The sequence below is a fragment of the Manis javanica genome, chromosome 2 (genome assembly GCF_040802235.1).
Source record: "Manis javanica isolate MJ-LG chromosome 2, MJ_LKY, whole genome shotgun sequence".
Lineage (NCBI taxonomy): Eukaryota > Metazoa > Chordata > Mammalia > Pholidota > Manidae > Manis > Manis javanica.
Window position 1 is genome coordinate 6,025,116 of NC_133157.1, and position 26,538 is coordinate 6,051,653.

At 47.0% G+C, this 26,538-nt stretch overlaps 2 protein-coding genes and 1 pseudogene across 17 annotated transcripts in view; 1 reads left to right on the forward strand and 2 right to left on the reverse strand.

Annotated features, from left to right (window-relative positions):
- USP20 (ubiquitin specific peptidase 20) overlaps positions 1-18,498 on the reverse strand; it is a 38,116-nt gene extending 19,618 nt beyond the window's left edge. For 7 of the 16 annotated variants that reach the window (XR_005058419.2, XR_012125649.1, XM_037007947.2 and 4 more), the window contains exons 1-2: positions 3,346-3,381; positions 1,331-1,393 (exon numbers count right to left, since the gene is read on the reverse strand). Coding sequence is in view for 12 of the 16 variants with exons in the window: in XM_037007947.2 (XP_036863842.1) it covers positions 1,331-1,393; positions 3,346-3,366 (84 nt within the window). In the remaining 4 variants the exon portion in view is untranslated. Of the gene's footprint in view, positions 1-1,330; positions 1,394-3,345; positions 3,807-4,934; positions 5,032-6,237; positions 6,373-18,239 lie in introns of those variants that run through there. The other 9 variants (XR_012125650.1, XM_073223006.1, XM_017656583.3 and 6 more) reach the window with 8 other exon arrangements.
- LOC108394795 (septin-7 pseudogene) lies at positions 6,621-18,658 on the reverse strand (annotated as a pseudogene).
- Positions 18,580-24,862, forward strand: C2H9orf78 (chromosome 2 C9orf78 homolog). Its single transcript, XM_017656576.3, has 9 exons — positions 18,580-18,739; positions 19,064-19,123; positions 20,055-20,106; positions 20,246-20,316; positions 20,847-20,924; positions 21,500-21,697; positions 22,510-22,646; positions 22,745-22,843; positions 24,203-24,862. The coding sequence occupies exons 1-9, from the start codon at positions 18,657-18,659 to the stop codon at positions 24,292-24,294; spliced, it is 870 nt and encodes a 289-aa protein (XP_017512065.2). The 5' UTR covers positions 18,580-18,656; the 3' UTR covers positions 24,295-24,862.
- The last annotated feature ends 1,676 nt before the right edge of the window (positions 24,863-26,538 follow it).

The following is a 26,538-nucleotide window of genomic DNA, read 5'->3' on the forward strand; positions in this document are numbered from 1 at the left end:
GCTACTGCACTCCTGCAAAAAGCCCAGGCAGGGTCAGAGCTAGACCTGGGCAGAGCTGAAGCCTGGCTGCTTGGTGCCCAGACCCTCTCCCCCTGCACTTGTCCCAGTTATTGAGACACACACTTCTGGAGGGGGAGCCTGGGCCTCACAGCCTCCTTCTAACAGGGGGTGCTGAGTAGGCAAAGGCAGGTGGACTCCAGGGCTGACCCAGGGCCCCACAGTGGGGCCAGCATGTTCCTGAGGACCTGCCTTAGGCCCTCACTCACCTTTCTCACATCTACCATCCTCCCAGGCCCGGCTCAAGGGCCTCCCCACTGCAGGTCCCACCCCAGGGATCAGCCTGCTTCTCCACAGGTGCGTGGTGTCTTGTCCACATGTGACCAGCCCTGCATGGCTGGCGAGTGCCTCTCGAGCCACAGAGGATGCATTGTTTTCTGAATCTGTCTCTCTGGGGGTGCCAGGGACTCCCGGGGTGGGTAGTAGGACCATGACTCACACGTCTTGCTGTGCCCTGGGGGCCCAGACAGTATTATCTTGCAATCTACTTAATACTGAGTAACAAGTTCGAAAGGCTGAGGCCTGGGGCCTCTGTGCCTTCTGCGGTGTCTTCTGTGAAGACAAACTTGAACTGTGAGGTGGTCACCCCCTCAGGGCATCTTTTTGGTTTCTACTTGTGTTTGTTTTTAAAGATATTTTAAGCAATAGTCACTTTTAGTATTCTTATAAAGTGCAATAAATACATACTTAATGAAAATTTGGAAAATACTGCAAAATTACAGAGAAAAATAAAAATTACCCACAATCCCATCACCCATAGAAAGCTGTCATGTTTTGAAATATCTGCTGGTCTTTTTAATAAGCAATAATAATCAAAACACAACTGGATTTGACCAGATACTGCCCATGGGCCACGCACCCTGCTAAACCCATCACAGGCATCACCTCATCATCTCGGCAAATCCCACTCTAAGCCCACAAGGCGGGGACAGTGCTCAGTGAGTGTTACGGCCCACACTTCATAGGTGGGGGTGCTACCCAGAGGTGCCAGGGCTCGGAGCCAAGATCCCCCATCAAGTCTCATACACGCCGGGGGCAGCCAACTCCGCCTGTCACGCAGATGGGACCACTTAGTCCAGCGTCTTCTCCAGCCTGCCTTTACTCTTGTCATTTTTAACGGCTGCCCAGGCAGCCAGTCCAGGGCCTCACTGACTCGGGAGTCCATGCCCTATGTCCCCGCCCAGGGTGGCCGTAGGGCCCGCTGCGGGTAGGGGTTCCCAGCCCGGAGACTAGACCGAGCCGCATGCCTCCGGCAGCTGCACAGATACCTCACCTGGAGACACGCCCACAGGTTCGGTCCAGTGACGCCACACGACTGGCAGGCTCCCTGTGTGAGCTGAGGTGGGAGGGAAAGAGCCAGGTGTGAGCAGCCTGTGGGGGCTTCTGGCTGAGCGCTGGCCTGGAGGGCACCACATACCGGCCCCCACCGAGCTGCCGTGATGGACGCACCCTGAAGGTCTCCACTTAAAGGCCTCAGAAAGGCTTTTCCCAGCCTGCCGATCTAAATTTGGTTCCCCACAGTGGCCCTTCACACTTTGGTGTCTGAACTGTGTTTACTGTGTGCCCGAATAAACACTTCCAGGAAAATCATTTGAAGTGCAGGCAAACAGACCCCTGACGTGCTCCTCCCTTGTCACGCCTTCTACTTTCCCTTCGATGACCAACCCCTTCTCCCAGCTGGACTCAGGGCTCAATAAGAGAGGGGTGGTCTGCTTTGCCTACCCCTGTGACTTCACAGGGTCTGGCACAGATTAGGAGACCGATACTGTGACCAAGGAAAGCACCCGGGCTGCCGGCGGTCTGGGTGACAGAGCCTGCTTCTTGTCTACCAATGGCTCCCTTTCCTGCCTTAATAACAGGAATGCAGGAACTTCATCTGAGCACATGGCCAGCCAGCCACAGATTGCTTCTCAGCACCCCGCCGTGTTCATGGGACCCAGTTCTAGTCAATGGGATGACAGTGGAAGTCAAGCGTGCCACTTCTGAGCTTTGCACTACCCTTGCTCTTTCCAGTGGCTGGAATGTGATCGTGATGGCGGGAGCTGAAGCAAGCACCTTGGACTTAGAAATGAAAGTCATATGTTGAGAATGTCTGAGCCACCCTACCTGTCCTGGCCATCTCTGGGAGGCTCTATGGGAGAAAAGTGAACCTTTCTCTGTTAAGCCACTGTATTTCAGGGTCTCTTCTTATGCAACTTCAACTGTGCCCTAAATAATTTTGCGCCCGTGAGAACAGCAATTTCCAAGAGCCTCCACAATGCCCAGTGGGCCTCCACCAGCTGGGCGATGAATTCCAAGGGCCAGCCTGATGGTAGTTACAGCATCAGGCTGACCCCTGGTGAGAGGTCACGACAGTGAAGTTCGCACATGTCTCATGCAATCCCCTGTAGTCTGTGCAGCAGCAACTCAAGATCCTTTCTACAGATGAGAAACTGAGGTCACACCCTGCTACAGCGAAGGGTCATGGGGAGGCAGAGGAGCCTGGGTCATCACACCTCCTTCCACAAGAGCCAGTGTCCCCCAGCAGGCTCCCAGCAGCACTCCCACAAAGCCCAGATTCCGGCTGCATTTGTGAACAGCCCGGACACAGAACCCTCAGCAGGGCTGAGATGAAGCGGCTCATCCCACGGGGCAGAGCTGACGGGCAGGGTTTCTTGCTGAGGATGCTCTGAGGGCAGGAGGTCAGTCTGCTTAGAGAACTCAGAGAGGCAGGTCCTGACCTTCCCAAATTTGCAATCTCTTTTGTAATGTTCTGATTTCACAATTTAGTCCCATCTTCCCAGGGCTCTTTTTTTTTCTTTTTTGTTTCAGTCTCTTGGACGATAAAAGTATTGTACGCTTGTTTTAACGTTTCAAATGATACATGCTATCCACAATTTGAAGAAGAGTGTGTAATATGTAATATATATGTGCTGTGATGATTTAAAGTATATCCCTCCATACTTTCTTCTCATACAAACTTATATGCATAGATTTGGGGATGTTATGATTTTTAGGAAAATCTGATCATACTATACATATTTCTCTGTGACGAGCTTCTGTCACCTACATCTGTACACAAATCCACACCTCATCCTTTGCAATACATGCTCCGTGCCCCACACTGTGGGCACCACAGCTTATCCACCCATTGCCTTCTTGATGAATATTCAGACTGCCAGTTTTTCCTTTTACAAATAATGCTTAATAAATCCTACTGTATTTGTATCTTCATAACTGGTACTTACACTTCTACTAGATAAATTCCCAGAAGTGACATTGCACCGCTGCAGTTACAGTAATGCCTACCTCGCCCACTACGACATGCATGGCCCACCGACCTCCATCACTGTCAGCTCTGGATTGGATCAGCCTGTGTTTTCCCACTAAAATCGGTATCATCTTGCTTTCATCAGCAATATCCACAACCACGAGTGAAGTTAAGCATCTTTGTTCAAAAGTTTTTTGGCTGTTTGCACCTCGTCCATTGTGAGCTACCTGCTCATATCCCTGCTCCTTCCAGGTATTTTAAAACAATGTTGGTTGCATTTTGTAGTTTCCCAGATGCCCAGAGGTGGCAGATGACAAGCACTCTGAAATGCAGGCCTGAGACATCTCCAAGGGCTCCTGGTCTTTCTGTTCCAGAAGCACCAACACTTCTAAAAGGCTGCCACGTCCCAGCCAACTTCCCATGTTCTGCTTCCCTCTCGCCACCTCATTCATCTCCCTGCTCTCAGACTCCCTTTTCCCCACCTTCTCTGGAGGAAAAATCCACTCAGTCTGTCTCACTTATTCCTCCGTAAAGATTCAGAAAGAAACCCAGCATGAGGTGGTGAGGCTGTGCCAGAGCCTCGCTCTGCCCCTCCTGCCGAGCACGTCAGACACGAAACTACGTCAAAAGAGGCCACGGGTACTTTGAAGAGCTGATCCCTCACACAGGCCCAGACGAAAACAGCTCAGGCCAAAGGCCATCCGAGACCTGCCGGTGCAGGGAGGCCGAATGACCAGCATGAAATGCCGGGCAAGAAGAGTCAGTGATGCGTCTAGGAATCCAACCAATGACCCCACTTCTGGGAATGTGCCCGCCCCATGGCTCTGCCCATACACAACACTTGTACTGGGGAAGTCATCACGGCACTGTCTGAACTGGCAGGAAGGTACAAGGAGCCCAGGCGTCCACTCCCACAGGATGAGTTACGGAGTCCACACAATGTCATATGACGCAACTTCAAGACAAACAGTGAGAAAGCTGTGTTTATGTACCAGTATCCAAAGGTCTCCAAGACACAGTCACGTGAGAAAAGTGAGTCACCTAAGTTTCTACACTGAAGTGGCATATGAAAGGCAAAATGAAAAATAAGTCTATCTACTTAACCCTGAAAAGACACAGAAGAAACTACAAGAAGTGGTTAGCTGAGGGTTGGATGGCCGGTGTGAGCACAGGGGGAGGAAGGCTCCTTGACATTTATATTCTCACATAGTTTCATTCTGGAACCAAGTGAAAGGGTTAGCTATTCAAAATACTTTAACTTAACACAAAAAGATGACATGCCCTCCCTCGGGTGTGCGGCTTCTCACTTCCAGCCTCCCCAAGCGCTCCTCGGGGCACGTGCGTAGCAACGCCCGAGGCTCCACCCCGAAGCAGGACACAGTCCCTTCCTTGGAAGGCTCTGTGCACTCACCCAGCATCAGCGGCTCCCAAACGGGCTGCTCTGAATGATAATTGCTGGCTGCTAGGACCCAGCCTCCGGAAGGCCACCCAAACAGACGCCAGCTTCTCCGTTTGCACAAATGGCTAAGCACACGCGGTAAGGAAGCCAGTTCTCCCATTGCTTCAGGCACATTCGGATACATCCCAGGATCGCGGTGACCTCAGCCCTGTGAGGTCTGATCTTTACCTTAGATTTGAGCAGCAGGTCTTCTTTGGTCACCTCCCCTATAGAGTCCAGGTGAGGGCAGAGGTCCCTGGAGTCCCCCATCCTGGCCTGGGCTCACCTACAAGAAAAACAACAAGTCCCGAGTTAAGGGCAGCCACTGCTGGAGGGAGGCCGGAGAGGCTAGCGGTTATAAGCACAGTTCTGGACCTGAGTCCTGGCTCTGCCACAAATCAGCCAGTGATCTGGGGAAGCTACTTAATTTCCCTGAGCCTCACTCTCCTTGTCTGAGAATTGAGCGTAACGGAAAAACCCACCCCAATGGGTTGCTCAGAGGATTCATAAACGGGTGTGGGTATAACTGGCGAGATCCAAATAAACTCTGTGGGTTGCACCACTGTCCCACTGCTGGCTGTGACACTGTGCCACAGATATACCAAAAATGTGGTACCACTGGGGGAAACAGGGTGAGGGGTATGTAGGACCGTTAGTACATTTCTGGCAACTTCTTGAGAATATAATAATTATTTTTAAATGTTTAAAAATAAATAACAAGTAATGCTTCAGCATTATTTGTTATCCATATTTTGAGCAGAAACTACACCCAAGAATCTGACTGTTGACTTCTAGCTCCAAACTGGTGCCAAGAAAGGTCCAAACCAATCACAGATGTCAGTGGAGCCAATAGTGGTTTAATCAAAGACAGAGGCTGTGTATCCACTGAGGCAACTAGGCCCCCAGGCCCCTCAGGAAAGCCCCCTCCCCACCCACAAAGGGCCAGCGAGGGGTCAACTGGCCCAAACTCCCATCCAGAACAGACGTTCCTGCTGCTGAGGAGGTGCCAGGTACAAGACTAAGTGCTTTCCAGGCTTCCTTCATTAAAAACTTCCTTAGCCTCTCAGAGGCAGCTGGGATTAGCCCCTTCTTACAGATACGGGAATAGGGGCTCCTTCCTGTCTAGGTCGCACTGATAGGTGTACCAGAGCTAGAGCTGAAACCCAAGCTGTTCAGACTCTTAAGGCCCTGCTCATGTTCTCCCCTTAACTTCAGGAAAACGTAAACCCCAGCAGAAGCGTACAGAGCTGTGCAATGCACTGCATGTGCTATCACCCAGCCTCAACCGCAAGCAATCCACGGCCGTTCCCCCTTCCTCTCTTTGGCAGCAAATCCTAAATATAACATCATTTCATCTGTGTATATTTTTCTAAAAGATAAGGACTTGGGAAAAAGAAAAGACATCCCCACAACTCTCATTATTTCACCTAAAAAGAAAAATCCAGCCCTCCTGCTCAAGGGCTACACCTGAATGGGGGAGCTGTGGGCTTACCTCTGTGTAAAACAGTACCCCCGGGAAGCAGGAAGCATTCTCCGGTGACAGCTGACAGTGGTGGCTGCAGTGGGATGGAATGAGGCAGGCCTCTGGCAGGGAGCCTGGGAGGACAAACTAGTGCACTTCATGCATTTGGTTCTTTTAAAACCGCTCTTAGCACTGACCAGAAGTTAAAGTAGCCCAGAATTCCTCCTGGGAGGGGTGACTGGATTTTTGGACATTTGGGGCATCCATAGGCTGGACAGGCATACACCCCTGTCCATCCACAGGCACTACAAAAACATACCACTCTGGGGACAGCTAAAGGTGGCTTTAGAACTGGCAAATAGAGCCAGCTTTTTGGGGGTGTGGGACCCTCCACTCCTGGGGACTACCTGTGTAATCCCTAGAGGAAGCTGTGCTGTCAAGGATCTGCAGAAGAGGCCACAGGACTGCCGCACCTATCACTCCCTACGGCTGCCACGGCCCATTCACCCTCCAGACAGAATCTCTGCCCCTTCCACACATGCCACGAGGACCCTCATATCATCCTTTACTCAAAACTCCGAACCCCAAGTCTTGAGTAACCCCAGGCTACCGGCACAACTGGGTTCATCTACGTGTTGCCACTGCCCCCTTCCTTGGTGAGCCACAGCCTCCCAGGTGTGGGCAGTTCAAAGAAGGAGAGGCGGTTAGAAGCGAACATTCAAAATGGTCACATGACAATGATGGGGTTCAAGGTTCTAAATTCCAAGCCTCCTCACGTGAACCCTGGTTTCTAGTTTTTTTCACCGTTTCCACTGAGGTCAGTTGCACTGGGCTGGCACTAGTTCCATGCCATTTGAAGCTGCAATATGTGTGTGGGGGTTAGCTTGTTATGTGCCCCATCTCTCCCGCGAGATGGTGGAGCCAGGTAATGGTGCCTGGGCCAAGGATGACAGTGATAGACCCACTCTTTATTCATGTGTGCAGTCAGATTTAAGTTCTTGCAACTTAAAAAGCCCTGTAGCTAACAACCCTCTGTGTACCCTTTACTGCCCCTGCTTTACAGATAAGCAAACAGAACCGGAGCTTTTAACTAAGGATCTTAGCCAAGGTCAATCCTCAGTTAGTAAGTAATGGGTGGGGACTTGATCAGATGTGCCTGATGCATAAGTCTTGTTCTAAGTCAGGGGTTGGCAAACTTTCTATGAAGGACCAGGCAGTAAATATTTTAGGCTTTGTGCACCACACTGATCTTTATCACATATTATTCTTTGTTTTTGTTATTTCTTATAATCCATTAAAATTATTTTAAGAAAAATCCTTAGCTGGAAAGCCCCACAAAAGAACCCTGGCCTGCTTCCACAGTTTTCTGTCCCTGTTCTAAATCACTGGGCTGTTGGGACTCACCAAAAGCAAGCCTAGATCACTGGCATTCCACAGCCCACTGCACACAAATCAACACAAGCCAAAATAAAGCAAACAGCAGAAGAACAGTCAAGAGGGTTAACATGGTTCCAAATGTTTTCTAAGTAAGGAAGGAAGAGTATATGCAAAGACACAATGACAAAGTATCCTGTAACACCATTGATAATGGGGGGAAACTGGACATAATCTAGATGAATCGCAACAGGCAACTGGACAAATAATGACACACTGCACATTGCTGTATTACACAGCCATTAAAAATGATGATGAATATTCAATCTTCCTATCCATGAAATTAAATTAGATCTAAATAAATGGAGAGATATACCATGTCCATGGATTAGCACACTCAACACTGTTAAGTCATCCATTCTCCCCAAATGTATATATAAACTCAATGTAATCTCAATCAAACTCCTAGCAGGCTTTTTTTGTAGAACCTGTCATGCTGATTTTAAAATTTATATCAAGAAGCAAAAGATCTAGAATAGCCAAAATAACTTTGAAAAAGAATAGTTGGAAGACTTACACCACCTGACTTAAGACTTTCTCTAAAGTTGCAGTAATCATGTCAGTGTGGCATTGGCTCAAACATAGACAAGCAAGTCAAGGGAACAGAATAAAGTCTAGAATTAGACCCACACATACATGGTCAATTGAAAGGTACTGATATAATTCAATGGGCAAAGATGGCTTTTTCAACAAATAGTCCTGGAACAATGATATCCATATGGGAAAAAGTGAACTTTAATCCCTACCTTATCATACACAAAAAATTAATTAGAAATGGATCAGACTCTATGTAATTGGTGGTCAGTAGAGCGTTAAAAGATCTTCCCTTTCTTCTTGTTCTTTCCCAAGGTTTTCAAGGAGCCCAGCTGTTCTACAACACATTGTTGAGCTTCCCAGTTTGATTTATCATCTTCAAACTGATGACATTTCCCTCTAATTTTTTGTGCTGTGCTTCCAAATTCTCTTTGATTTATTTATGGTGCAGCTGGAGCTCTGCTTCTGAGTCCTTCAGTTTTTTAACCTTCTCTTTGACCTTCATCTCAAATATCGGTTCCATCTTAACTACATGCTCTCTTCTTTCTTATACCATTTGGGCCAGAGGGCTCTTAGGTAGCAGTCTTCATTGCTATCAACTCTATTGTAAGTCACAGCTGCCAGTTTTCTGCTTCTGCAGTGCTCAGAGTGTACATTATTAGGGACATCTTTCAAGTCCTGCATGTGTGCTCTTATCAGGATATTTCTCAGAGTTATAAAATCCCAATGCTCACTGTTCTCAACTTCAGGAGTACCCCAAGGGTACCACTCCCCTCTGCCCCTTTTGCTATTAACTCTGATGACAGTATTCCTACCCTCCACCACAAGAGGAAAACGGCCCTTTAGGTTTTTAACAAGTTTTTCTTCTTCATCATCTGTTTCTCGAAATGTGTGCATTTTAATTTTAGATTCTTGGATTTCTTTTGTCGTCTGTTTTTTAAACTGTTGGCACTCCTCTGAGTGAGCGTGTCTGCTTCAGCAATAAGTGGGATGATATCCCCTTGTTCATGCAAACACTACATAAACTCAATATCCAAGGTAAGTCCATGTCCTGAAGGAGCGATGGAGTATACACAACGCTGCACCTTGTTATCAGGCATCTGACCCCTGTTGATCAAGATTCTGCACTTAAGTAGTCCTCAAATGTACTATCAATGTAGGCGATAACGGGCTGCCAGCAATTACTATTATTGACCGCATCTCCAAATCCTGGGGTATTGTGAGCAACAGATGAACACCACCTACTTTCATTAAAGCTGTGGATTCTCCCACCGGTGCAGGCTTTTTTATTCTATGGGACAACCTGGATACTCTGGAGAATACAATCTGTGAGGAATAATGAGTTGATTAATGTCAACTCTCAATGCAGGTTCACTTACAACCTTAAGTGTGAATTCAAACCCTCTCAACACTGATTTTCCATATACTTGATTTGGTAGATTTGCAAACCCTAAACAGCTTTCAAGATCCGTCTGTTGTGCTCCACGGCGCTCCTGTTGGCACTTCCCCGCACAGCAGCAGCAGACCCTGCACTGACCAACAGCCCTGACCCTCCATGACCAGCCTGGCTGCAGCTCAGCCCACCAGTTCTCCACATCACAGACTTAAAGCAAACAAATTAGAATTCCCAAACTCCTAGAAGAATATCTTTGCAACTTCAGAGTCAGCAAAGGTCTTAGAACCCAAAAGGCATTGATTATGAAAGGAAACACGGAATAACTGGACCTTTTCAAAATCCAAACTTTTTTCTTTTCAAAAGACACTGTAGGAAAATGAAAAGGGAAGCTACAGCCTGGGAGAAAATATTCACAATACATGTATCTGACAAACAGCCAAAGTACATAAATAACTCTTACCACTCAAAAAAGGATAAATAGTCCGATTTTGTTAAGTGGGCAAACGGTTGAAGATACTTCACCAAGTAAGAATGGCCAACACAAGCTCAAGAAAACATGCTCACTATCACCTACCATCGGACTGAGGCAAGCTGAAACCATGAGATAACCTCTCACACCTCCTAGACTATCTAAAGCTAATAAAACCTACAATACCAGGTGTTGCTGAGGATGTGAAGGAATTCTCGTATATTCTGGTAAGAATATAAAATGGTATCAAAATCTTTGGAAAACACTTCGGCAGTTTCCTACAAAGTAAAGCATCACACTTACCATATGACCCTGCAACTCCACTATTAGACATCTGCCATCTACATGAACACTTGTACACTGACATTCATAGTAGCTTCATACACAACAGTCAAAAGTTGGAAAGATGCCCAAAAGGCCCAACAGCAGAAGACTGAGGCGAACTATTGGTTTAGTCACATAATGGAATGCTACATGGCATTAAGAGAACTACTGATATACATACCAACGTGGGTAAATTCCAGAAACGATGAACTGAGCAAAAGTCATACACAAAAGAGAACATACTATATGGTTCTGTTTATATGAAATTTCAAAAGAGACAAAACTAATCTACAGTGACAAAAATTGGATCAGTGGTTGCCTGGGACAGAGGGTGAAGCTATACTGCAAAGAGGCAAGAGGGAACTTTCTGTGGGGTTGGAATGTTCCAGATATTGACGGAGGTTGGATTTAACCAGAGCTCTACACCTGTCAAGTTTCAGGAGTTTTATCTTTAAAATACATGCACTTTATCGTAGTATATTATTTCCCAAACAGGTTGACAAAAAGCACTTTAAATCACAACTAGTCTATAGTGACAGAAAGGTTAATGGCGGTCGGGCTAGGGTGGGGGAGTCAAAGAGGTACCATTCAATAAAACTCTGCAAAAGGGTGTACTTTATTGGATATAAATTATACCTCAACAAAACTGATTTAAAACCCTCAAAGAAAAAAACCCCACACTTTAAATATTACATGGCTGAGACCTATGTTATTCACATGCATAAATCTCAGAGAATGTTGAGTAATAAAAACAAGTTGCACCCATTAGAATGGCAACTATAAAAAAAACCCCAGAAAATAGCAAGTGTCGGTAAGGATGTAGAGAACCCAGAATCTTGTGCCCTACTGGTCAGTAGAATGTAAAATGGTACAGCTGCTATGGAAAACAGAATGGAGGCTCCTCAAGACTTAAATACGGAAGTACTCTATGATGCAGCAATTCCACCTCTGAGTATCCAAAGAACTGAAAGCAGGGCCCTGAACGGATACATGCGCATGTTCACATGATACATGCCATGTTCACAGCACCATTATTCACAATAGCCAAAGGTGGAAGCAACCCCAAGATTCCATCAAGAAAGAAATAAATAGACAAAATGTGGTCTAGCCATACGACAGAATATTATTTGGCTTAGAAAAGGAAGGAAATTCTGACACAGGCTACAACATAGACGCACCTTGAGGACATTATACTAAGTGAAATAAGCCAGACACTATATAATTCCACTTACATGAAGGAACTAAAGTAATCAAGTCCGTAGAGACAGAAAGCAGAATGGTGGGTGCAAGGGGGGTGGGAGTTAGCATTTAGTGGGGACAGAGTTTCAGTCTGGGAGGATGGAAAAGTTCAAGAGATGGAGGTGGGGACGGTTGCACAACAATGTGAATGCACTTAATGCCATTGACCTGTACACTTAAAAATGATTAAGATGGTAAATTTTAACATTTTAAAAATTAATTTTAAAAACCAAAATGTTAAAAATTAAATTAAAAAAATTAAAATGTACAAAGTTGCAGAGGATACAGTATCACACCATTAAAAAGATTTGAGAAAGCTGGGGGGTCGGTGATGCTGAAGTGACATACTCAGTCACCAGGAAGGATCCTGGTCCCCACAGGGGCCCTGCGTGTAGCACTCACTCTCCCTGTCCTCCCACCCTCCATGTCTCAGCGTCACCGTACCAACCAGGGAAGGCGTCTGCTGGCCACCCTGCTGAACGCAGTCCCACCCTGCCCCTCGCCCCTCTCTCCCAGGGAAGGCCCTCTGTCCATCCTGGCACATACTTGGCCGGCTCTGTGATCACTTTGCTTGTTTATCCATTTTTTTGTCTCTGCCTGTTTTCCCCCAAGAATGTCGTCCCCCAAGGGCAGGGTTTGGTGCTGTTCGCTGCTGTACCCCAAATACCTAAAACAGCACCTAGAACCCTGTAACTTCCTAGTAAATATTTGTTGAATGGATCAAAGGTACAAAAAGCTATGAAACACAGTTTCCATTTTGTAAATTACAGTAAAATTCCATTTTGGTGAAATAATCTTGCTTGGTGCCTACAGGAAAGATGGAATCAAGTGATTTTTATTTCCTCCGTTTTTGCTTGTCTGCATTCCTACAATGAATCTGTGTTGCTTTTATAATATGTAACCTATAATAGGTTACTTCTAATTATTTGTTAAGTTTCAAAAATAAGTAGTGTCTAGCTTCCTTGGTATCTAAGGTTTCCCCCCCTGGCACTGTCCTTTTTTTCCTCCGACCCCCGAGCGAACTCTGGGGGGATATCACCTCTATCCCCTGGCTCGCCAGGCCCTCTTGAGTGTTAACAAGATATGTGAGGTCCATTCCAGACGAGAGGCAGCATGTGGCCCCTGAAGCCCTGAGAGAGGAAATACCTACACTGCTACCTGGATGGCTCAAAAGCACAACTTGGCAACACCTGATTCAGTCAGGTGAAGATTTGCTCTGAACGCCTTTGTTTTGGCCCCCATTAACCTCCATGTTGTATCAAGACTTTTCATCTTCTTCTACCTCTCGTGAAAAGAGAGGAAGGCCTTTTTGCCTTTTTGTTTGGATTTACTAAAATCAACATACACGACTGTAGAAGCTGGAAAACTTAGACAAAGGTAAAATAACAATCACCTGGAGCCCTCTTAGAAACAAATAACAGCTTTGGTAAGTCTTGCTCAGATGTATGAATATATAATCTTTAAAACTAAACTAGAATGTAACAGATACAGTTTGTATACAGATTTTTTTGGGTTGCATCATATCCATTTCCCATGTCATGAAATCTCTTTTCAATAACTTCACTTCTAATGGCTGAGTAATATCATACCATGTACAATTTAAGCTATACAATACCTTACTTAACACTTTCCTACTGTCAGGACACTTAGGTATTTGTGTGTGTTTTGACATTATAAAAGGCACTGAGAAATATTTTGGAATATAAACCTTTGACTACACATTTGAACAAAAGAAAAAAAATGGGTTAAAATATTAGGTTTTCACTGGGTTAAAATGTATATTTTGAAGGCTTTAGATACATATTAACAAATTTCCCTCCACAAAGATCATAACAATTTTATCTGCCAACCAACAGTATGTGAGCATGCCCCATAAAAAGTTTAAGGGTTACTAACATTTTTTGAAGTTAATGCATGCTTAAAAGTCCTTTTATATGAAGGGAAAAGTTGAGTGGTAGTATCAAAAACTTGGGGTGCTTAATATTCCCTACGCAGGACCTGAGTCATCAGCAAGGCATGAGTCTGCAAGGGTTGCACTTTACTTATCGTAGCGGCCTGACAGTTTCACTTTGCTTTATCTTGGGACCCAGCCAGCAGTGACCAAGCACCTCCTCAGAGCAGTGACTTGGCCTGGGCCCTGCCCTCATGAGGCATGGAGTTCCATGTTTCAGGGCCAGAGCACCTGCATGGAGCTGCTTAGGGATGTCACAGTTCCTAATGGTAGCCACCCTTCACTGCGCTCTCAACATGTTGACTGCAGAAACAGAAAGCAGTACTAGAGACACCTAGCCCTGAGGACAGTCCCTTGTTCTGCTCACTTGCAAGCTGTGTGTCTTTAGATAAATCAGTCTGTCCTCAGAGTCTGTGTCCATGAAATGGGACAAAAGAGAGCAAGTGAGGTTAATGAGGGGATGAAGTGAGACAACACAGAGGAAGGACTTAGCATCATGACTTCTAGTCACGTGGACTTGCAGGGTGGCTCGGAGGTTGTTTATTTGCACAGCGAGAATGCTCAAACACGTTTAGTACTTTAATTTGTGTTATTGGCCACGTTTTATAGATCAGCAAGCTGATCTCTAGGTAGGAAGGTGAGTCATGTGCCACTGTCACTCTGCACTCAGAGCTCCACTGCCCAGGACAGCACCAGCCTGAGCCCAGCCCGGTGCCCAGGGCTTCACCTACACTCCCAGGAAAGGGCTGATGTTCCTCTTAGGGAGGTTCTGAGATGGGAAGCCGCTTGCCCCAGACCACACGGCCAGGAAGTGACACAACTGGGAGGAGCCAGGTTGTACCTGCCTCAGCCCCTCCCACCCTTCCCTTCGTCCAAATAAATAGGGGCACACACAGCTGGTGTTTAATAAAGACTAAAAGGGGAAGGAGCCTGAGCTGCTGAGGAGACTGGTTCCCGGGAACAGCTTGAGGGGTGGCACATCTACCGCAGCAACCCCAGAGCACCTCCCCTCCTGACCCCCAGAGCCCCCTCCTCTCTTGGAAGTTGATCCATGGGTAGGAACGTGAGTCATGTGCCACTGTCACTCTGCACTCAGAGCCTCCCCGGGCCCTGCATTGCGTGAGGGGGAAGATGCTCCCAGGGGTGAGGGCAGGCAGCACCTCTGGGCCTGGCTGGCACCAGCTGCTGAGACCAGGCTTCAGAGGCCCAGTATTCATCATTTTCCAGGAGGTTATGGCTACATCCTCAGGCCCCGGGGAGGGAAAAGTGCTGCTGGTACTCAGGATGAAGCTCTTGGAAGCCTCAGCCGGGGCCTAGAGTGAGTGGGCTCTCCGCCAGACCTAGCAGCCTGCCTCCTTCCCTCCCTCTTTCTTGTCCCCAAGGGAGGAGGGGGTTCTGGGGTCAGGAGGGGAGGTGCTCTGGGCTTGCTGTGGTAGATGTGCCACCCCTCAAGCTGGCATTTTGGGCACTGGCTATGGGGCAGGCACCTCGCCAACTCCCAACCTGTGACAAAGCCAAGCCTCCACCCCCAACACAAGGCCAGCCACCTGCCCTGATCCTCGGCACACTGGCCATCCCGCACACCCCACGCTCCTCTCTTCCCTCAGAGCCCAAGCCCCTTCCCTCCGGCCTCTTCTCTCCAATCTACCTCTACGCAACTCCATGTCCCCTAAACTCGAAATGCACCCCTTCCTTTACGACAGTCTAAATTCCCGGAGTCCACCACCCTTCTGACCCTCACAGCAGAACCCTCCTGCCTTGACCAGTCCTGCTTCCCACATACCTCCAGTTCCCTCCATTCGCTTTACCTACTTGACCCCTACCCAGAATGGCCCCATGTACTGGAAGTGATACTACCAGACCTCACTGAATCCTCACAACCACCCTGGAGATGGGACAACATTGGGAGATACATCCACCCCCACCTCCATCACTAAAGGAGGGACAGAGGCTCAGAGAAGTGGAGTAGCTGGCTGGAGGTCACACAGCTACTGAGCAGCTGAGCCAGGGTTTGAACCCAGGACTGCCTGTCCCAAAGTCAATGCTCTGAACTATTGGCTCCACAACCTCCCAAACAGCCACAGTAGCCTGGAGCGGGGATGCTCTGCACCTCCTCAAACCCAAACCCCCACACCCCAAGGGCAGCTTCCTCTGGCGTACGGCACAGAGCTTCTTCCGAGTCGTTCTTCACAGAGCATTTTTCTGCTCAACTTAAAACTTCTGAAGTCCAGGATAACATCTCTGCACAGTCCGAAGCCTGGTACACACTGGGCTCTCTAGGAGCCTGGTAACTGGAGAGGGCATGGCTTTGGGGCTACGCCAGGCTTCCCGGCCCAGGTCACCAAGAAGCTACAAACCCTGGAATGAGTGTGTAAGTATAAGCAGAAACTCAGACTAAGCCCCCTTAAAGCTGCAAAGCAGGAGAGGGTCAGGGAGGCTGACACCAAAGGCCACACAGCCAGTAAACGGCACAGCAGGGACTCCGGTAGGAAAAGAGGCTCAGAGAAGGGAAAGCTCCTGCCCAGTCACAGGGCAAGCTGGCAGAACTGGGACTTGAACCCGAGGTCTACATAACTCAGTCCACTACATTGTCTGTCATGTTACCCACCAGAACACACCAGTTTAAATTTTCTCCTCCGTCCTCCCTCCCCATCCTGATTCCCTTGCCTTGCTCCATTTTTCTATTTCCATAGCACTCATCACATCTAACATACTTTACCATATGTATGTTATTAGAATGTAAAATCCACTAGATTGGGGATCTTTCTTCTCTTTGCTCTATGATGCATTTCAAGCACCTAGAACAGGGCCTGCTCCACATAGTAAAAGCTCAGTAACTATCTGTTGAATAAGTAGTCCAACAAACATTTATTGAACATTTACTATAGCCAGGCTGTGAGCTGTGACCACTTTAGTGGACCCCAAACCCACCTAGACATGAATGCTCACTGAACTGGGAAACAAGCCTGGCTCCAGAAAGGAGCTAGCAAACCAACCCAGACTCAAACCAAACTTTTACACTTCCTTCAACAACGAGAGTCTCAAACAAAACTAAAACGTGACACGTCTCTGAAGTAAACCTGAACTCCTTGGTGGCTTCCTCTGAGAAACAGTTTCAGCCCACTCCCCAGAAGGCTCAACAAGACTTAGAAGGTCTGAGGGCCCTCAGCCAGCCATGCACTGTCAGATTCACAGCTGTGACTTTTTCAGATTTTTGCCAAACAAATCTCCACTGGAGCTGGCACAGCCCAGGCTGAGTATCACTGGTAGCTCTGGCCTTGCCCAGCAGGGACAGCTTATCAGTATTATATGCTCCTCTCTGGGACATCAGATGAGGAAGAGGATCCAGAAATGTCCTTGACCTTCTGGCCCCCTTCTTAGTGCTGTCCAGTACCCCCTGGTGGGAGGGCTGCTGGGTGGGCAGAACCGGAGCCACCTCTGAGGGTGAGCACCACAGATGCCAACTCCCTGGGTTCCTGCAGCAATTCCCAAGGAGCTGCTCAGGGACCCACCAGCCAGCAGGGATATGCTATCCAGTGATTCCCAAGTGCATCTGGGTTTGGCTGAACCAGAGACTGCAGATGGCAAAACTTTGAGATTTTAATACATGGCTTTTGACCAAAGCTTAAAGGCTGCTCCAAGAAGTCCTGAGTCTATCTATTCCAGTCCACACAACAGGAGAATTTCACGCTGTTCCAGAGAAAAAAAGGCATCTCAGACATGCTGCCCTGCTTCAGAATGATCTTCCAGAGGAGGGAACCAAAAAGACCCCACAGGCTCCTCGCCCCAGCAGCTGCAGCAAACATTTATTGAACTCTGTCTGCCAGGTACTGTGCAGACAGTGTAGCATCAAGTCTGCCACGCATCCCTGCTCCACCTCCCAACTGGGTAACCCGAGGCACATACTCCCTCTCTGAGCCTCCTATCCTCATTTGCAAAATGAAAGGTAACAACTGAATCTACTATAGGAGTGTTGGGAGAGTTCCAGGAGATAATGCCTAGCAAAGTGCCTGAGACATAGTAAGGACTTAATATAAAAGGTAGGTCTTTCAAAGGAAAGTACCGTACTATCTTGAGAAAAGGAAAAATTTTTGAGTGGTTCCTAAAAAGTCCCGTGAGCCATTATTTACGCATTTAGTTATTTCCTAACTGGTTGCTGATGCCCATTTTTCAAATAAACTTAATCCCCACAGAATCATGAGAGTGGAAGACGAGCAGAGCCGAACGTCAGTCCTCAGGACAAAGGACGAAAACAAGGCCCCCGAAGGTCCAGGGAGGCGGCCGGCAAGCATCCGAGGAGGGGCCCTCTGCCCGCAAACCCTCCCGAGTGGGTTCCAAACATCAGATGCAGGGATGAAGAGGGGGGTGGCCACTATTAACGGGGCAGTCGGCGCTGAGACTTTAATTCACCGCTAAAAAGTGGTCATCTTTTGTCCCTATAGAAAAAAATGCATGTCAGGGCCCAGACTCTGGGGTAATAAGTCAGCGGCCCGAGACGCCACACGCCTACTTTCAACGCTGGGTCAATCCCCGGCAGAAATAAGAGATGGAGACTCCTGCTCCGGAAAAGCAACAAGCCCCCGGGAGCTCAAAGTGGGGCGCTGGAGCCCCAAAGGACCCGCTGGGCGCCGGCCTGACGAGGGGAGAGGGCGGTGGCGGCCGGGGGAGTCCCGGGCTCCGCTCACCTGGCCGCGGTGTCCTGCGTACTTAGCAGAGCCAGGCCCCCGCCGGCCAGGAGCGGGGCTGGGATCGCCCCTGCTTGGAGAGGTCCGGCCCCCTGAAACAGTCGGCGGCGGCCCGGAACTCACCTGCCGTCGCAACGGCGCCGCCACTGCCTGTCAGTCTAGCGCGCCCTGGGCTGCGCCGCGCAGGGTCCTGAGACCGACCAGTAGCGCTCCTCCTCCTTCCCCCTCGGTCGTCCAATAGGAAGATGCCTGCGTCACGGTGGAGGCGTGGTGAGGAGAGGGCCGATTCGGGGCGGGGCCAGGTGGACGTGGGGCGGGGCCTGGCGGGGCAGGCGTTCTGACTGCGTGCTGAGCGCCGGAAGCAGCCGGAACCACTGCGCAGCGGCGCGGAGGCTGGACCGCAAGGCCGCTGTCAACATGCCGGTGACTGGAAAGACATTCCGCCAACGCCGGGCCGACTCGGAGTCGGAGGAGGATGAGCAAGACTCAGAGGAGGTTCGGTGCGTTTGCGGCGGGGCTTCCTCGGGCAGGAAGGGAGAGATGGGCTTGGGACTCATCACTGGCCAGGCGCCTTGTTGACTCCATTGCTAATTGTGAGCCGGGTCGTTGCCTTAAGCGGACGAGGCAGTTGAGGATCCCAGGAATAAGGATACTGCCCCAAAGCCGCACAGTTGGGAGAGATACCTCCTGATGCGCACTGGATCTGACTGCCCTTTGGACCACTGGGACGGTTGCTCTGCATTGGGGCAGAGGTGCACGTCGACGCTACCTTTTGGGTCTGAGTTCCGCGGAGGGTCTCAGCCTGTGCGTTGCCTTTTTTTCAGATTAAAACTGGAAGAGACCCGAGAGGTGCAGAACTTGAGGAAGAGGCCCAACGGGGTGAGGTGGGTATCCACAGAGGGACTCGGAGGATGAAGCAGGTATAACAGACACGCCCCCGCCCAGGTCGCTATCATAAATTTCTCTTCAAACATAGGCCTTTCTCTTAACACACTGTATACCTTTCACTGCACTGAAAGGGGTCTAGTGTTCTTTGCAAACTTTTAACCAGGAAACGAGCTAAGACGTCTGGTCTTGAGGTTTGCTCTAGAGGTGCAGAAACAGGTCACTTACTCGTGTTTTTAGTGCCCCCAGTTAATTGCAAAATGCCAATTCATTGTTAACAGTTTGGAAAATTAGAAAAGTATTATCAAGAAAATAAACAGCACTGATAATTCTCTCATCCAGAGGTAACCAGTATTGTCAAGTAATATTCTTTACAATCTGTTTCCTGTCTCTCTTTTGTGAAGATTGTGTTTTTATTCTGTGCTATTTTCAATTCATTGTGACATTGTGGGTGTTCACTCACATCGCGGATTGTTTTTCTTAAAGCCTTTTTAGTGGCTGTATAGTATTCCGCCACATGTATGTATCCTAATGTGTTAACTAATTCCCTATTTGTAGATCTATAGGTCACTGTGTAAATTTTCACCATCGTGTAACCAGCAATAGGTATTCTCCTACATTTGTCTTTAGCTTCATTTCCCCTGAAGGCAAAATCTTAGAAATGAGATATCAGGCCAAGATAATGCCAAGTGTCTTTACAGGAAAGCATACCACTTCATCCACCTTTTCATCCCGCAAGCATCTAGAGTGCTTGTTGAGCCCTGTTTGGTTCTTGTAGGCTTTTCCAGCTGGCTTTGGTGCTCACCCCTCAAATCTTTCCCTTGCACTAATGTTGCAGCCTACAAATTTCCTGGTTGTTCTTCCTCATCTCTGAATTGTGCCATTTCTCTCTCTCTCTTCCTCTCACTCTTCCTGTTTGGTTTTGCTCAGTGCTGTGGCCCTTCTGGTGGGAGAGAAGGTACAAGAAGAGACCACCCTAGTGGTGAGTTGTGGGGTTCTCCCTGGGCATTGGGAAGAAGTGGCTGCTCTTCAGTGGGTGATTGTGTTTTCTTAAATAAAAAAAAAAGTGTCCACTGCTAATTATATAGATGCTTCCTCTCAGCTATGTTCTCTTTCTGCAGGATGATCCCTTTCAGATGAAGACAGGCGGTATGGTGGACATGAAGAAACTGAAGGAAAGGGGCAAAGATAAGTAAGTGAAGAATGTGCTGAGATGCAAGTTCATCTGTAGCACCTGCCTGGGTCTGTTTGCCCCCAGAGAGCCGGGGTCAAACAGCTTTAGTGGGACCTCCTGAGAGCCCTCTGTCCTTTGCAAAGGGTATGTAGTTTACAAACAGAAGAAAGCAGACACTCCTTAAAAAGTCAGCTTAGCGCAGTGGGAGCACACTGCTTTTGTAAAGGGGCATTATTGTCCTTCAGACTGTGTGGAAGTTTCATTTTTCTTTTTAAAGAAAAACATTAAAACGTAATTATAACAGGAATGCATTCAAACAATACAAAAGTAAAAAAATATCTTTTCATTCCCCAGAGGAATCGCTAGAGGCCAACAATTTGCTTGCATATCTTTCTTCAATTATATACCATATGGACAGATGTATTTTTCCCAACTATTGTCAGGATATTGTACTTCTTTGTTACATACTTGTTTTATTTGTATAACATTAAACTCAGCCTCATGGAATTGTGGCTTGAAGGCCATGCCTCACTGTTCTCTCCTTTTAGGATCAGTGAAGAGGAAGACCTCCACCTAGGGACATCTTTTTCTGCAGAAACCAACCGAAGGGATGAGGATGCTGACATGTAGGTAGCAGTCTGGCTGTGAGCAACTGGGGGGGGGCTCCAGCCAGAGAGAGTCCAAGACATTTAGTCTTAAATGACATTTCTAGAATTATCCAAAGATAGCAAAGTTGACCCCTCACACCCCACCTCCCAGGCTTGAGAACTTTGGAAAAAGCCTAGAAGTTCTATCAAAGGGTGGTTCTTGGGATTTTAGATTCCTTGACTAGTAATATTTCCCCGAAACATTGTAGAGATAAACTTTGGACTCGGTCTACTTTTTATTTTGCCTACAAGGCTATTAAACAAAGGATTACCATCTACCTTTATCTTTCTGTCTTCAAAGAACTCTATGTATGATAACACCAGTAGATGGTAAGATAAGGCCTCAGAATAGGTGTTGGTGTTTTAAGTTGAAAATTTTTAGCTTGATGAAACACCTCAGGTTATTTTTATTTTTCTCACTTCTCCATGGACCAATGGGAACTTCATCGTGTACCACCACTGCTCTGTGAGCCAGTGTTGGGAACTACTAATTTAAAAGACGCCTGCTGTGACCTTCCTGACCACTCCGGAGGCCTGTGGGTTTCTTGTTTCAGGATGAAGTACATTGAGACAGAGCTGAAGAAGAGGAAGGGGATCGTGGAACACGAGGAACAGAAAGCCAAACCGAAGAATGCAGAGGATTGTCTTTATGAACTTCCAGAAAACATCCGCGTTTCCTCAGCAAAGAAGACTGAAGAGATGCTCTCCAACCAGATGCTGAGTGGCATCCCCGAGGTGGACCTAGGCATTGAGTACGTTTCAGACCCATGATCTCGCCTCCATCCTTCGCCTAGGCCGAAGGAAGAGTCTCTGCTTTTCTGTTGACAGGACTGTTTCTTGTCTCTTCGGAAATCCAACATAAACTATATTCTGTCTGGTGGTTGAGGTGGTTATCTCCAGGAGTTTCTCAGCAGGGTTGGTCAGAGTAGTCAGAGAGATGTAAGGGACCCTGCCTGCTGCAAGCAAAAGTATTTTGGGGTTTTCTCATTGAGATGTAATTACCAAATAACATTAGTTTCAGATCTACAACATAATGATTTGATATTTGTATACAAACTGTTTATTTTTATTTAGCCTTTGTTCACAGCTCTTCAGCTGTTCTCATCAGACCCTTGTAGTCTTCTGTTTTATTCTAGCAGGAGCGCTGTTGAAGGCTTACCCACCCCATAGTCCTCCTCTCATCCCAAAACATGTGCTCTAAAAGGGGATCGTCCTGGAGGCAACGCAATGGTCAGAACCATCTTTGGGTGTGGTGGGAAGTTGAAAACTTCTGGGTTCTCACCTCTTTTCTGCCCTTACTAGCTTTGAGCCTTAGGCAGTTCACATCATGTCTCTCAGGCTCAGTTTCCTCCTGATTGGAAGAGGAGAGTAACTTTTGCATCTCCAACAGCTGTGAGAACTCCACAGACTGTGACTGCAAGGGAGTTGCTAAACTTTAGAGAGTTGTGCCCGAAGGAAGATGACTTCCTATGCGGTGGTGGGCTACCACCCTCCCCAGTCAGTCCTGTCCGAGGACCAAAGGTGAGATGATCTAATAGGTGGCATGGCTCCTTCCTCCCCGTAGTGCTAAAATAAAAAACATCATCTCCACGGAAGATGCCAAGGCCCGTCTGCTGGCGGAGCAGCAGAACAAGAAGAAAGACAGCGAGACATCCTTTGTGCCCACCAACATGGCTGTGAATTACGTGCAGCACAACCGATGTAAGCTTCTTTGGGGAAGCAGCCCTGCCCCTGCCCCGTCGGTCTGAGGCCCCAGGTTCCCATGGTTTGTCTGATGTGCCTCTGGTCTTTTGGTCCAGTTTATCACGAGGAGCTCAATGCTCCCATACGGAGAAACAAAGAAGAGCCCAAAGTCCGGCCCTTGAGAGTGGGTGACACGGAGAAGCCGGAGCCTGAGCGTGAGTAGAGCAGAGACATCAGAGCTGCCTGGGGCGGGGGGGCGCTTGGCCCCATGGAGGCCGGGTGGGGCTCTGCGGGGGTGGGGTGGGGCTTGAGCTTTGGAGCCAGGGCTTCTGGGCTGTAGTCCATGCTCTGGACCGTGGCTATGTGCCCACCCCTCCCCAAGCCTCAGTTTCCTCATCTATAAAATGGAGATTAGTGATAAAATGTCCTACTTGGGGTTGCTCTAAAAACTCACTAGACTCAAATATAATAGAGACTCAAAAAAATTAGAGAATTTTAATAAGCAAAAATAAATGAAAAGTTACTCATAATTCCACCCAAAAACAACCACTGTTAACTTTTTTATGTATAACCTTCCAGGTGTTTTTCTAATATTCATATATATGTAGGATACATATATTATGCACTTATTAGGACCTCAGCTTCTTACTCAGGAGTTTTCCCTGCATGTCTCTCCATGACAGTAGATACCTAGTGTCCTTTTCAGTGGCCATATCATGTTCCATTGTAAGGTAGATGTTCCATTGTGTAGACTGCAGTCTAACCATTTCCCTCCAGTTGGACACTCAGGTTGTTTCCCATTTTTCCCCATTTGAACAGTGTTTTGATGACCATTCTTGACCATATCATGTCCTTAAGCTACATTTTGAGAGGCGCTGACCGCTGCTCTGGAAGTGTGGTGCCGATCTGTCCCCCCGCCAGCAGCAGCACCTAGTGCCCTGCTCACACGTGCTCACCCCCACCAGATGGTGACAGCTTCTTCAGCAGCAGTGGGGTGGTTCTAAGGAAATGCTGAGTGTGTTGAGGTTTCTGAAAATCCAGTCTGTTGCTCTGTGTCTTTTTTCCCACTTGGGAAATTATTTTCTGTAAAATTATGGTTGTGTAGTCTTTGATTCCAAGGGCCTTTCATGTCCTTAATATGTAGTAAGCAAGGACTTTGGAGTTGCCAGGCTTGAGTTCAACTCTCAGCCTATCTGTGCTTTCTGAGTGACCTTGAGCCAGTCACCTACCTCTCTGAACAGAGATGGTAACATACCCCTGCTAGGATTGCTGGGAACCTTAAATTTAGGAGGTCATGTCTAAAAGGTATGTAGCCAAACCAGCAAATGCAGTCAAGCACCTGCTGTTCACCTAGTCTAATGCTGCTGTCAGCACATTTTGGCTGATACCTGACTCAACCATCTGATTCTTCTCATTCACTCAGTAACAAGTGTGTAGTGAGGCCCTGCTATGTTCCCATTCCCTAAGGCAGGGCTCCTATGAGGAATGAGATGGGCATGGTCATCGCCTGTGCAGAGCTGAAGCTTATCAGTGGCTTCCGGCATGCCAGCAGCTTTTCCTCTTTTCCTTCGCAGGGTCCCCTCCTAACCGCAAGCGTCCCGCTAATGAGAAGGCCACTGATGACTATCACTATGAGAAATTCAAGAAGATGAACAGACGGTACTGAGGGTGGCTGAAGGGGAGAAGCGCAGAATGGGATGTAGCCAGCACCCGCCCCTGCTTCCCACCACGATAAAAGGCTTCCTGGACAGAAGGTCGCTCATTTGCTAGGAGACATTTCCCAAACAGACTCCGTTAGTCCTGCTTCTTACGTGCTGGACTTTTCAGGTAACCTTTTGAAATAAAACAATGGGTAGTTTTCCTATTTGTGGGGCAAACTCTATTCTTGTGAGCATTCTTAAATGTCGTTGTAAATATCTTGACTTTCTCTTACTATTTGCCCTGAGTCAGGAGGATACAGTGGTGTGACTGGGATGAGATCATACTGGTTAGATTGTGATTTTATTATTATATATGTAAGCGTGTATTCTACTTTCAGATATCTGGAATGGGTTCAGAAATGTACGCTTCACTGTTTACAGTGGGTCCAGCTAACAGCAGAAAAAATCTAGAATGGCATGGAAGGGACACTGCTATTTTGTGACTTTTACAAAGTTACTTGTTTCTTTTCATTAAGAAAGAAAAAAGTTTCTATCACTTTCAGCACTTAAGTATTAAATATGAAATTAATCCAACCTTATTGTTTGTATTGTGTCTCCTTATACCAACATGGGTAATATGTTCAGAGCCTGGGGGTTGGGCAGCTCAGAGGCAAAACTCAATTACTGAGGAAAGATTTTCTCATTTAGTTCAAGAGAGGTAGCCAGGCTCCAGCCTGCTGTCTGTCAGTTATGGTGCCACAAGTGCTGTCATTTTTCCTGAGGCACTTATCACAGGTTGGGATGAAGAAGGAGCAGGCAGCGGACTTCTGGGCTGATACAGAGAGAGTATTGTATTTGGACAGGTTTGCCTGTGGAGTCAGATTTGAGCCCTGCTCACAGTTTACTGTTGTATCCTTCGACAAATCCCTTTCCTTCTGAGCCTCAGTTTTCTCATTTATGAGATGGAGATCTTTTTCCCCTCTACTAGAATACAAGGTCAGTGAAGGCAGGAATCATGTATACCTTAATTTCTTGAATCCCCAGGGTCTAGTCCATAGCCCAACACACGGCAGTGCTCAAAACTATAACAAATGAGTGGAAGTAACTTTACAGTGGAGAAATCTGACAAATACTATGTCAGCCAGGTGATGAAGGTCAACATCTACGGTCATAAATCCTGTTGATTGTACCCTTGGTATGATGTTACAGAAGTAGCTATATACCTCTGAGAAGTATATGCCTCCCTAAAACCCATAATCCCAGTCTAATGAGAAAAACATCAGTCAAATCCTAGGAAAGATGTGACCAGTACTCCCCAAAAGTATCAAGGTCCTCAAAACCTAGGAAAGTTTAAGAAGCAGTCATAGCCAAGAGGAGCCTAGGAAACATGACAGCTAAATATACTGGGATATCTTGGATAAGATCCTGGATCAGAAGTAGAACATTAAGTAAAAGCTAAGGAAATTTGAATAAACTTTAGTTATATCAATATAGGTACATTAATTTTAACAAATGTAACATACTACTGGAAGATGCTAGTAAGAGGAGAAACTACCTGCAGGGGTGGGGGGTGTATATATGGGACTTCTGTACTGTCAGTTTTTCTGTAATAAAATTGTTCTCCCAAAATACTCTTTTTTAAATGGCAATAACATTGATATACAATATCATTTTGGTTTCAGATGTACAACACAGTGACTCAATAATTATATACATTCCTAGATGCTCATCACAAAAAGTATAGTTACCCCATAACCATACCAAGATATAATGTTGTTGGTTGTATTTTCTATGGTGTACTTCCATTCATATGTCTGACTTTACTATTTGCAGTTTGTACCTCTTTATCCTCTTCACTTACATCATGCCCCCAACTCCCTTCCCTATGGTAATCAGCAGTTTGTTTTCTGTATTTGTCAGTGTATTTCTTTTTTGTTTGTTTAGATTCCACTTGTAAGTTAAATAATATTGTATTTGTCTTTCTCTGCCTAACTTATTTCATTTAACATGATACCCTCTAGGTCCATCCATGTTGTCGCAAATGGCAAGATTTCCTTTTTTATCACTAATATCCCACTGCATATATGTACCACCCCTTCTTTTTACATTCATATCTCAGTGGGCACTTGAGTTGCTTCCATATCTTTATATTTGCTATTGTAAACAATGCTAAAATGAACTTAGTGTACATATAGCTTTTCAAATTAGTGATTTTGTTTTCTTCAGGTAAATTCCCCAAAGTGGAATTGCTTGGTCACATAGTATTTGTT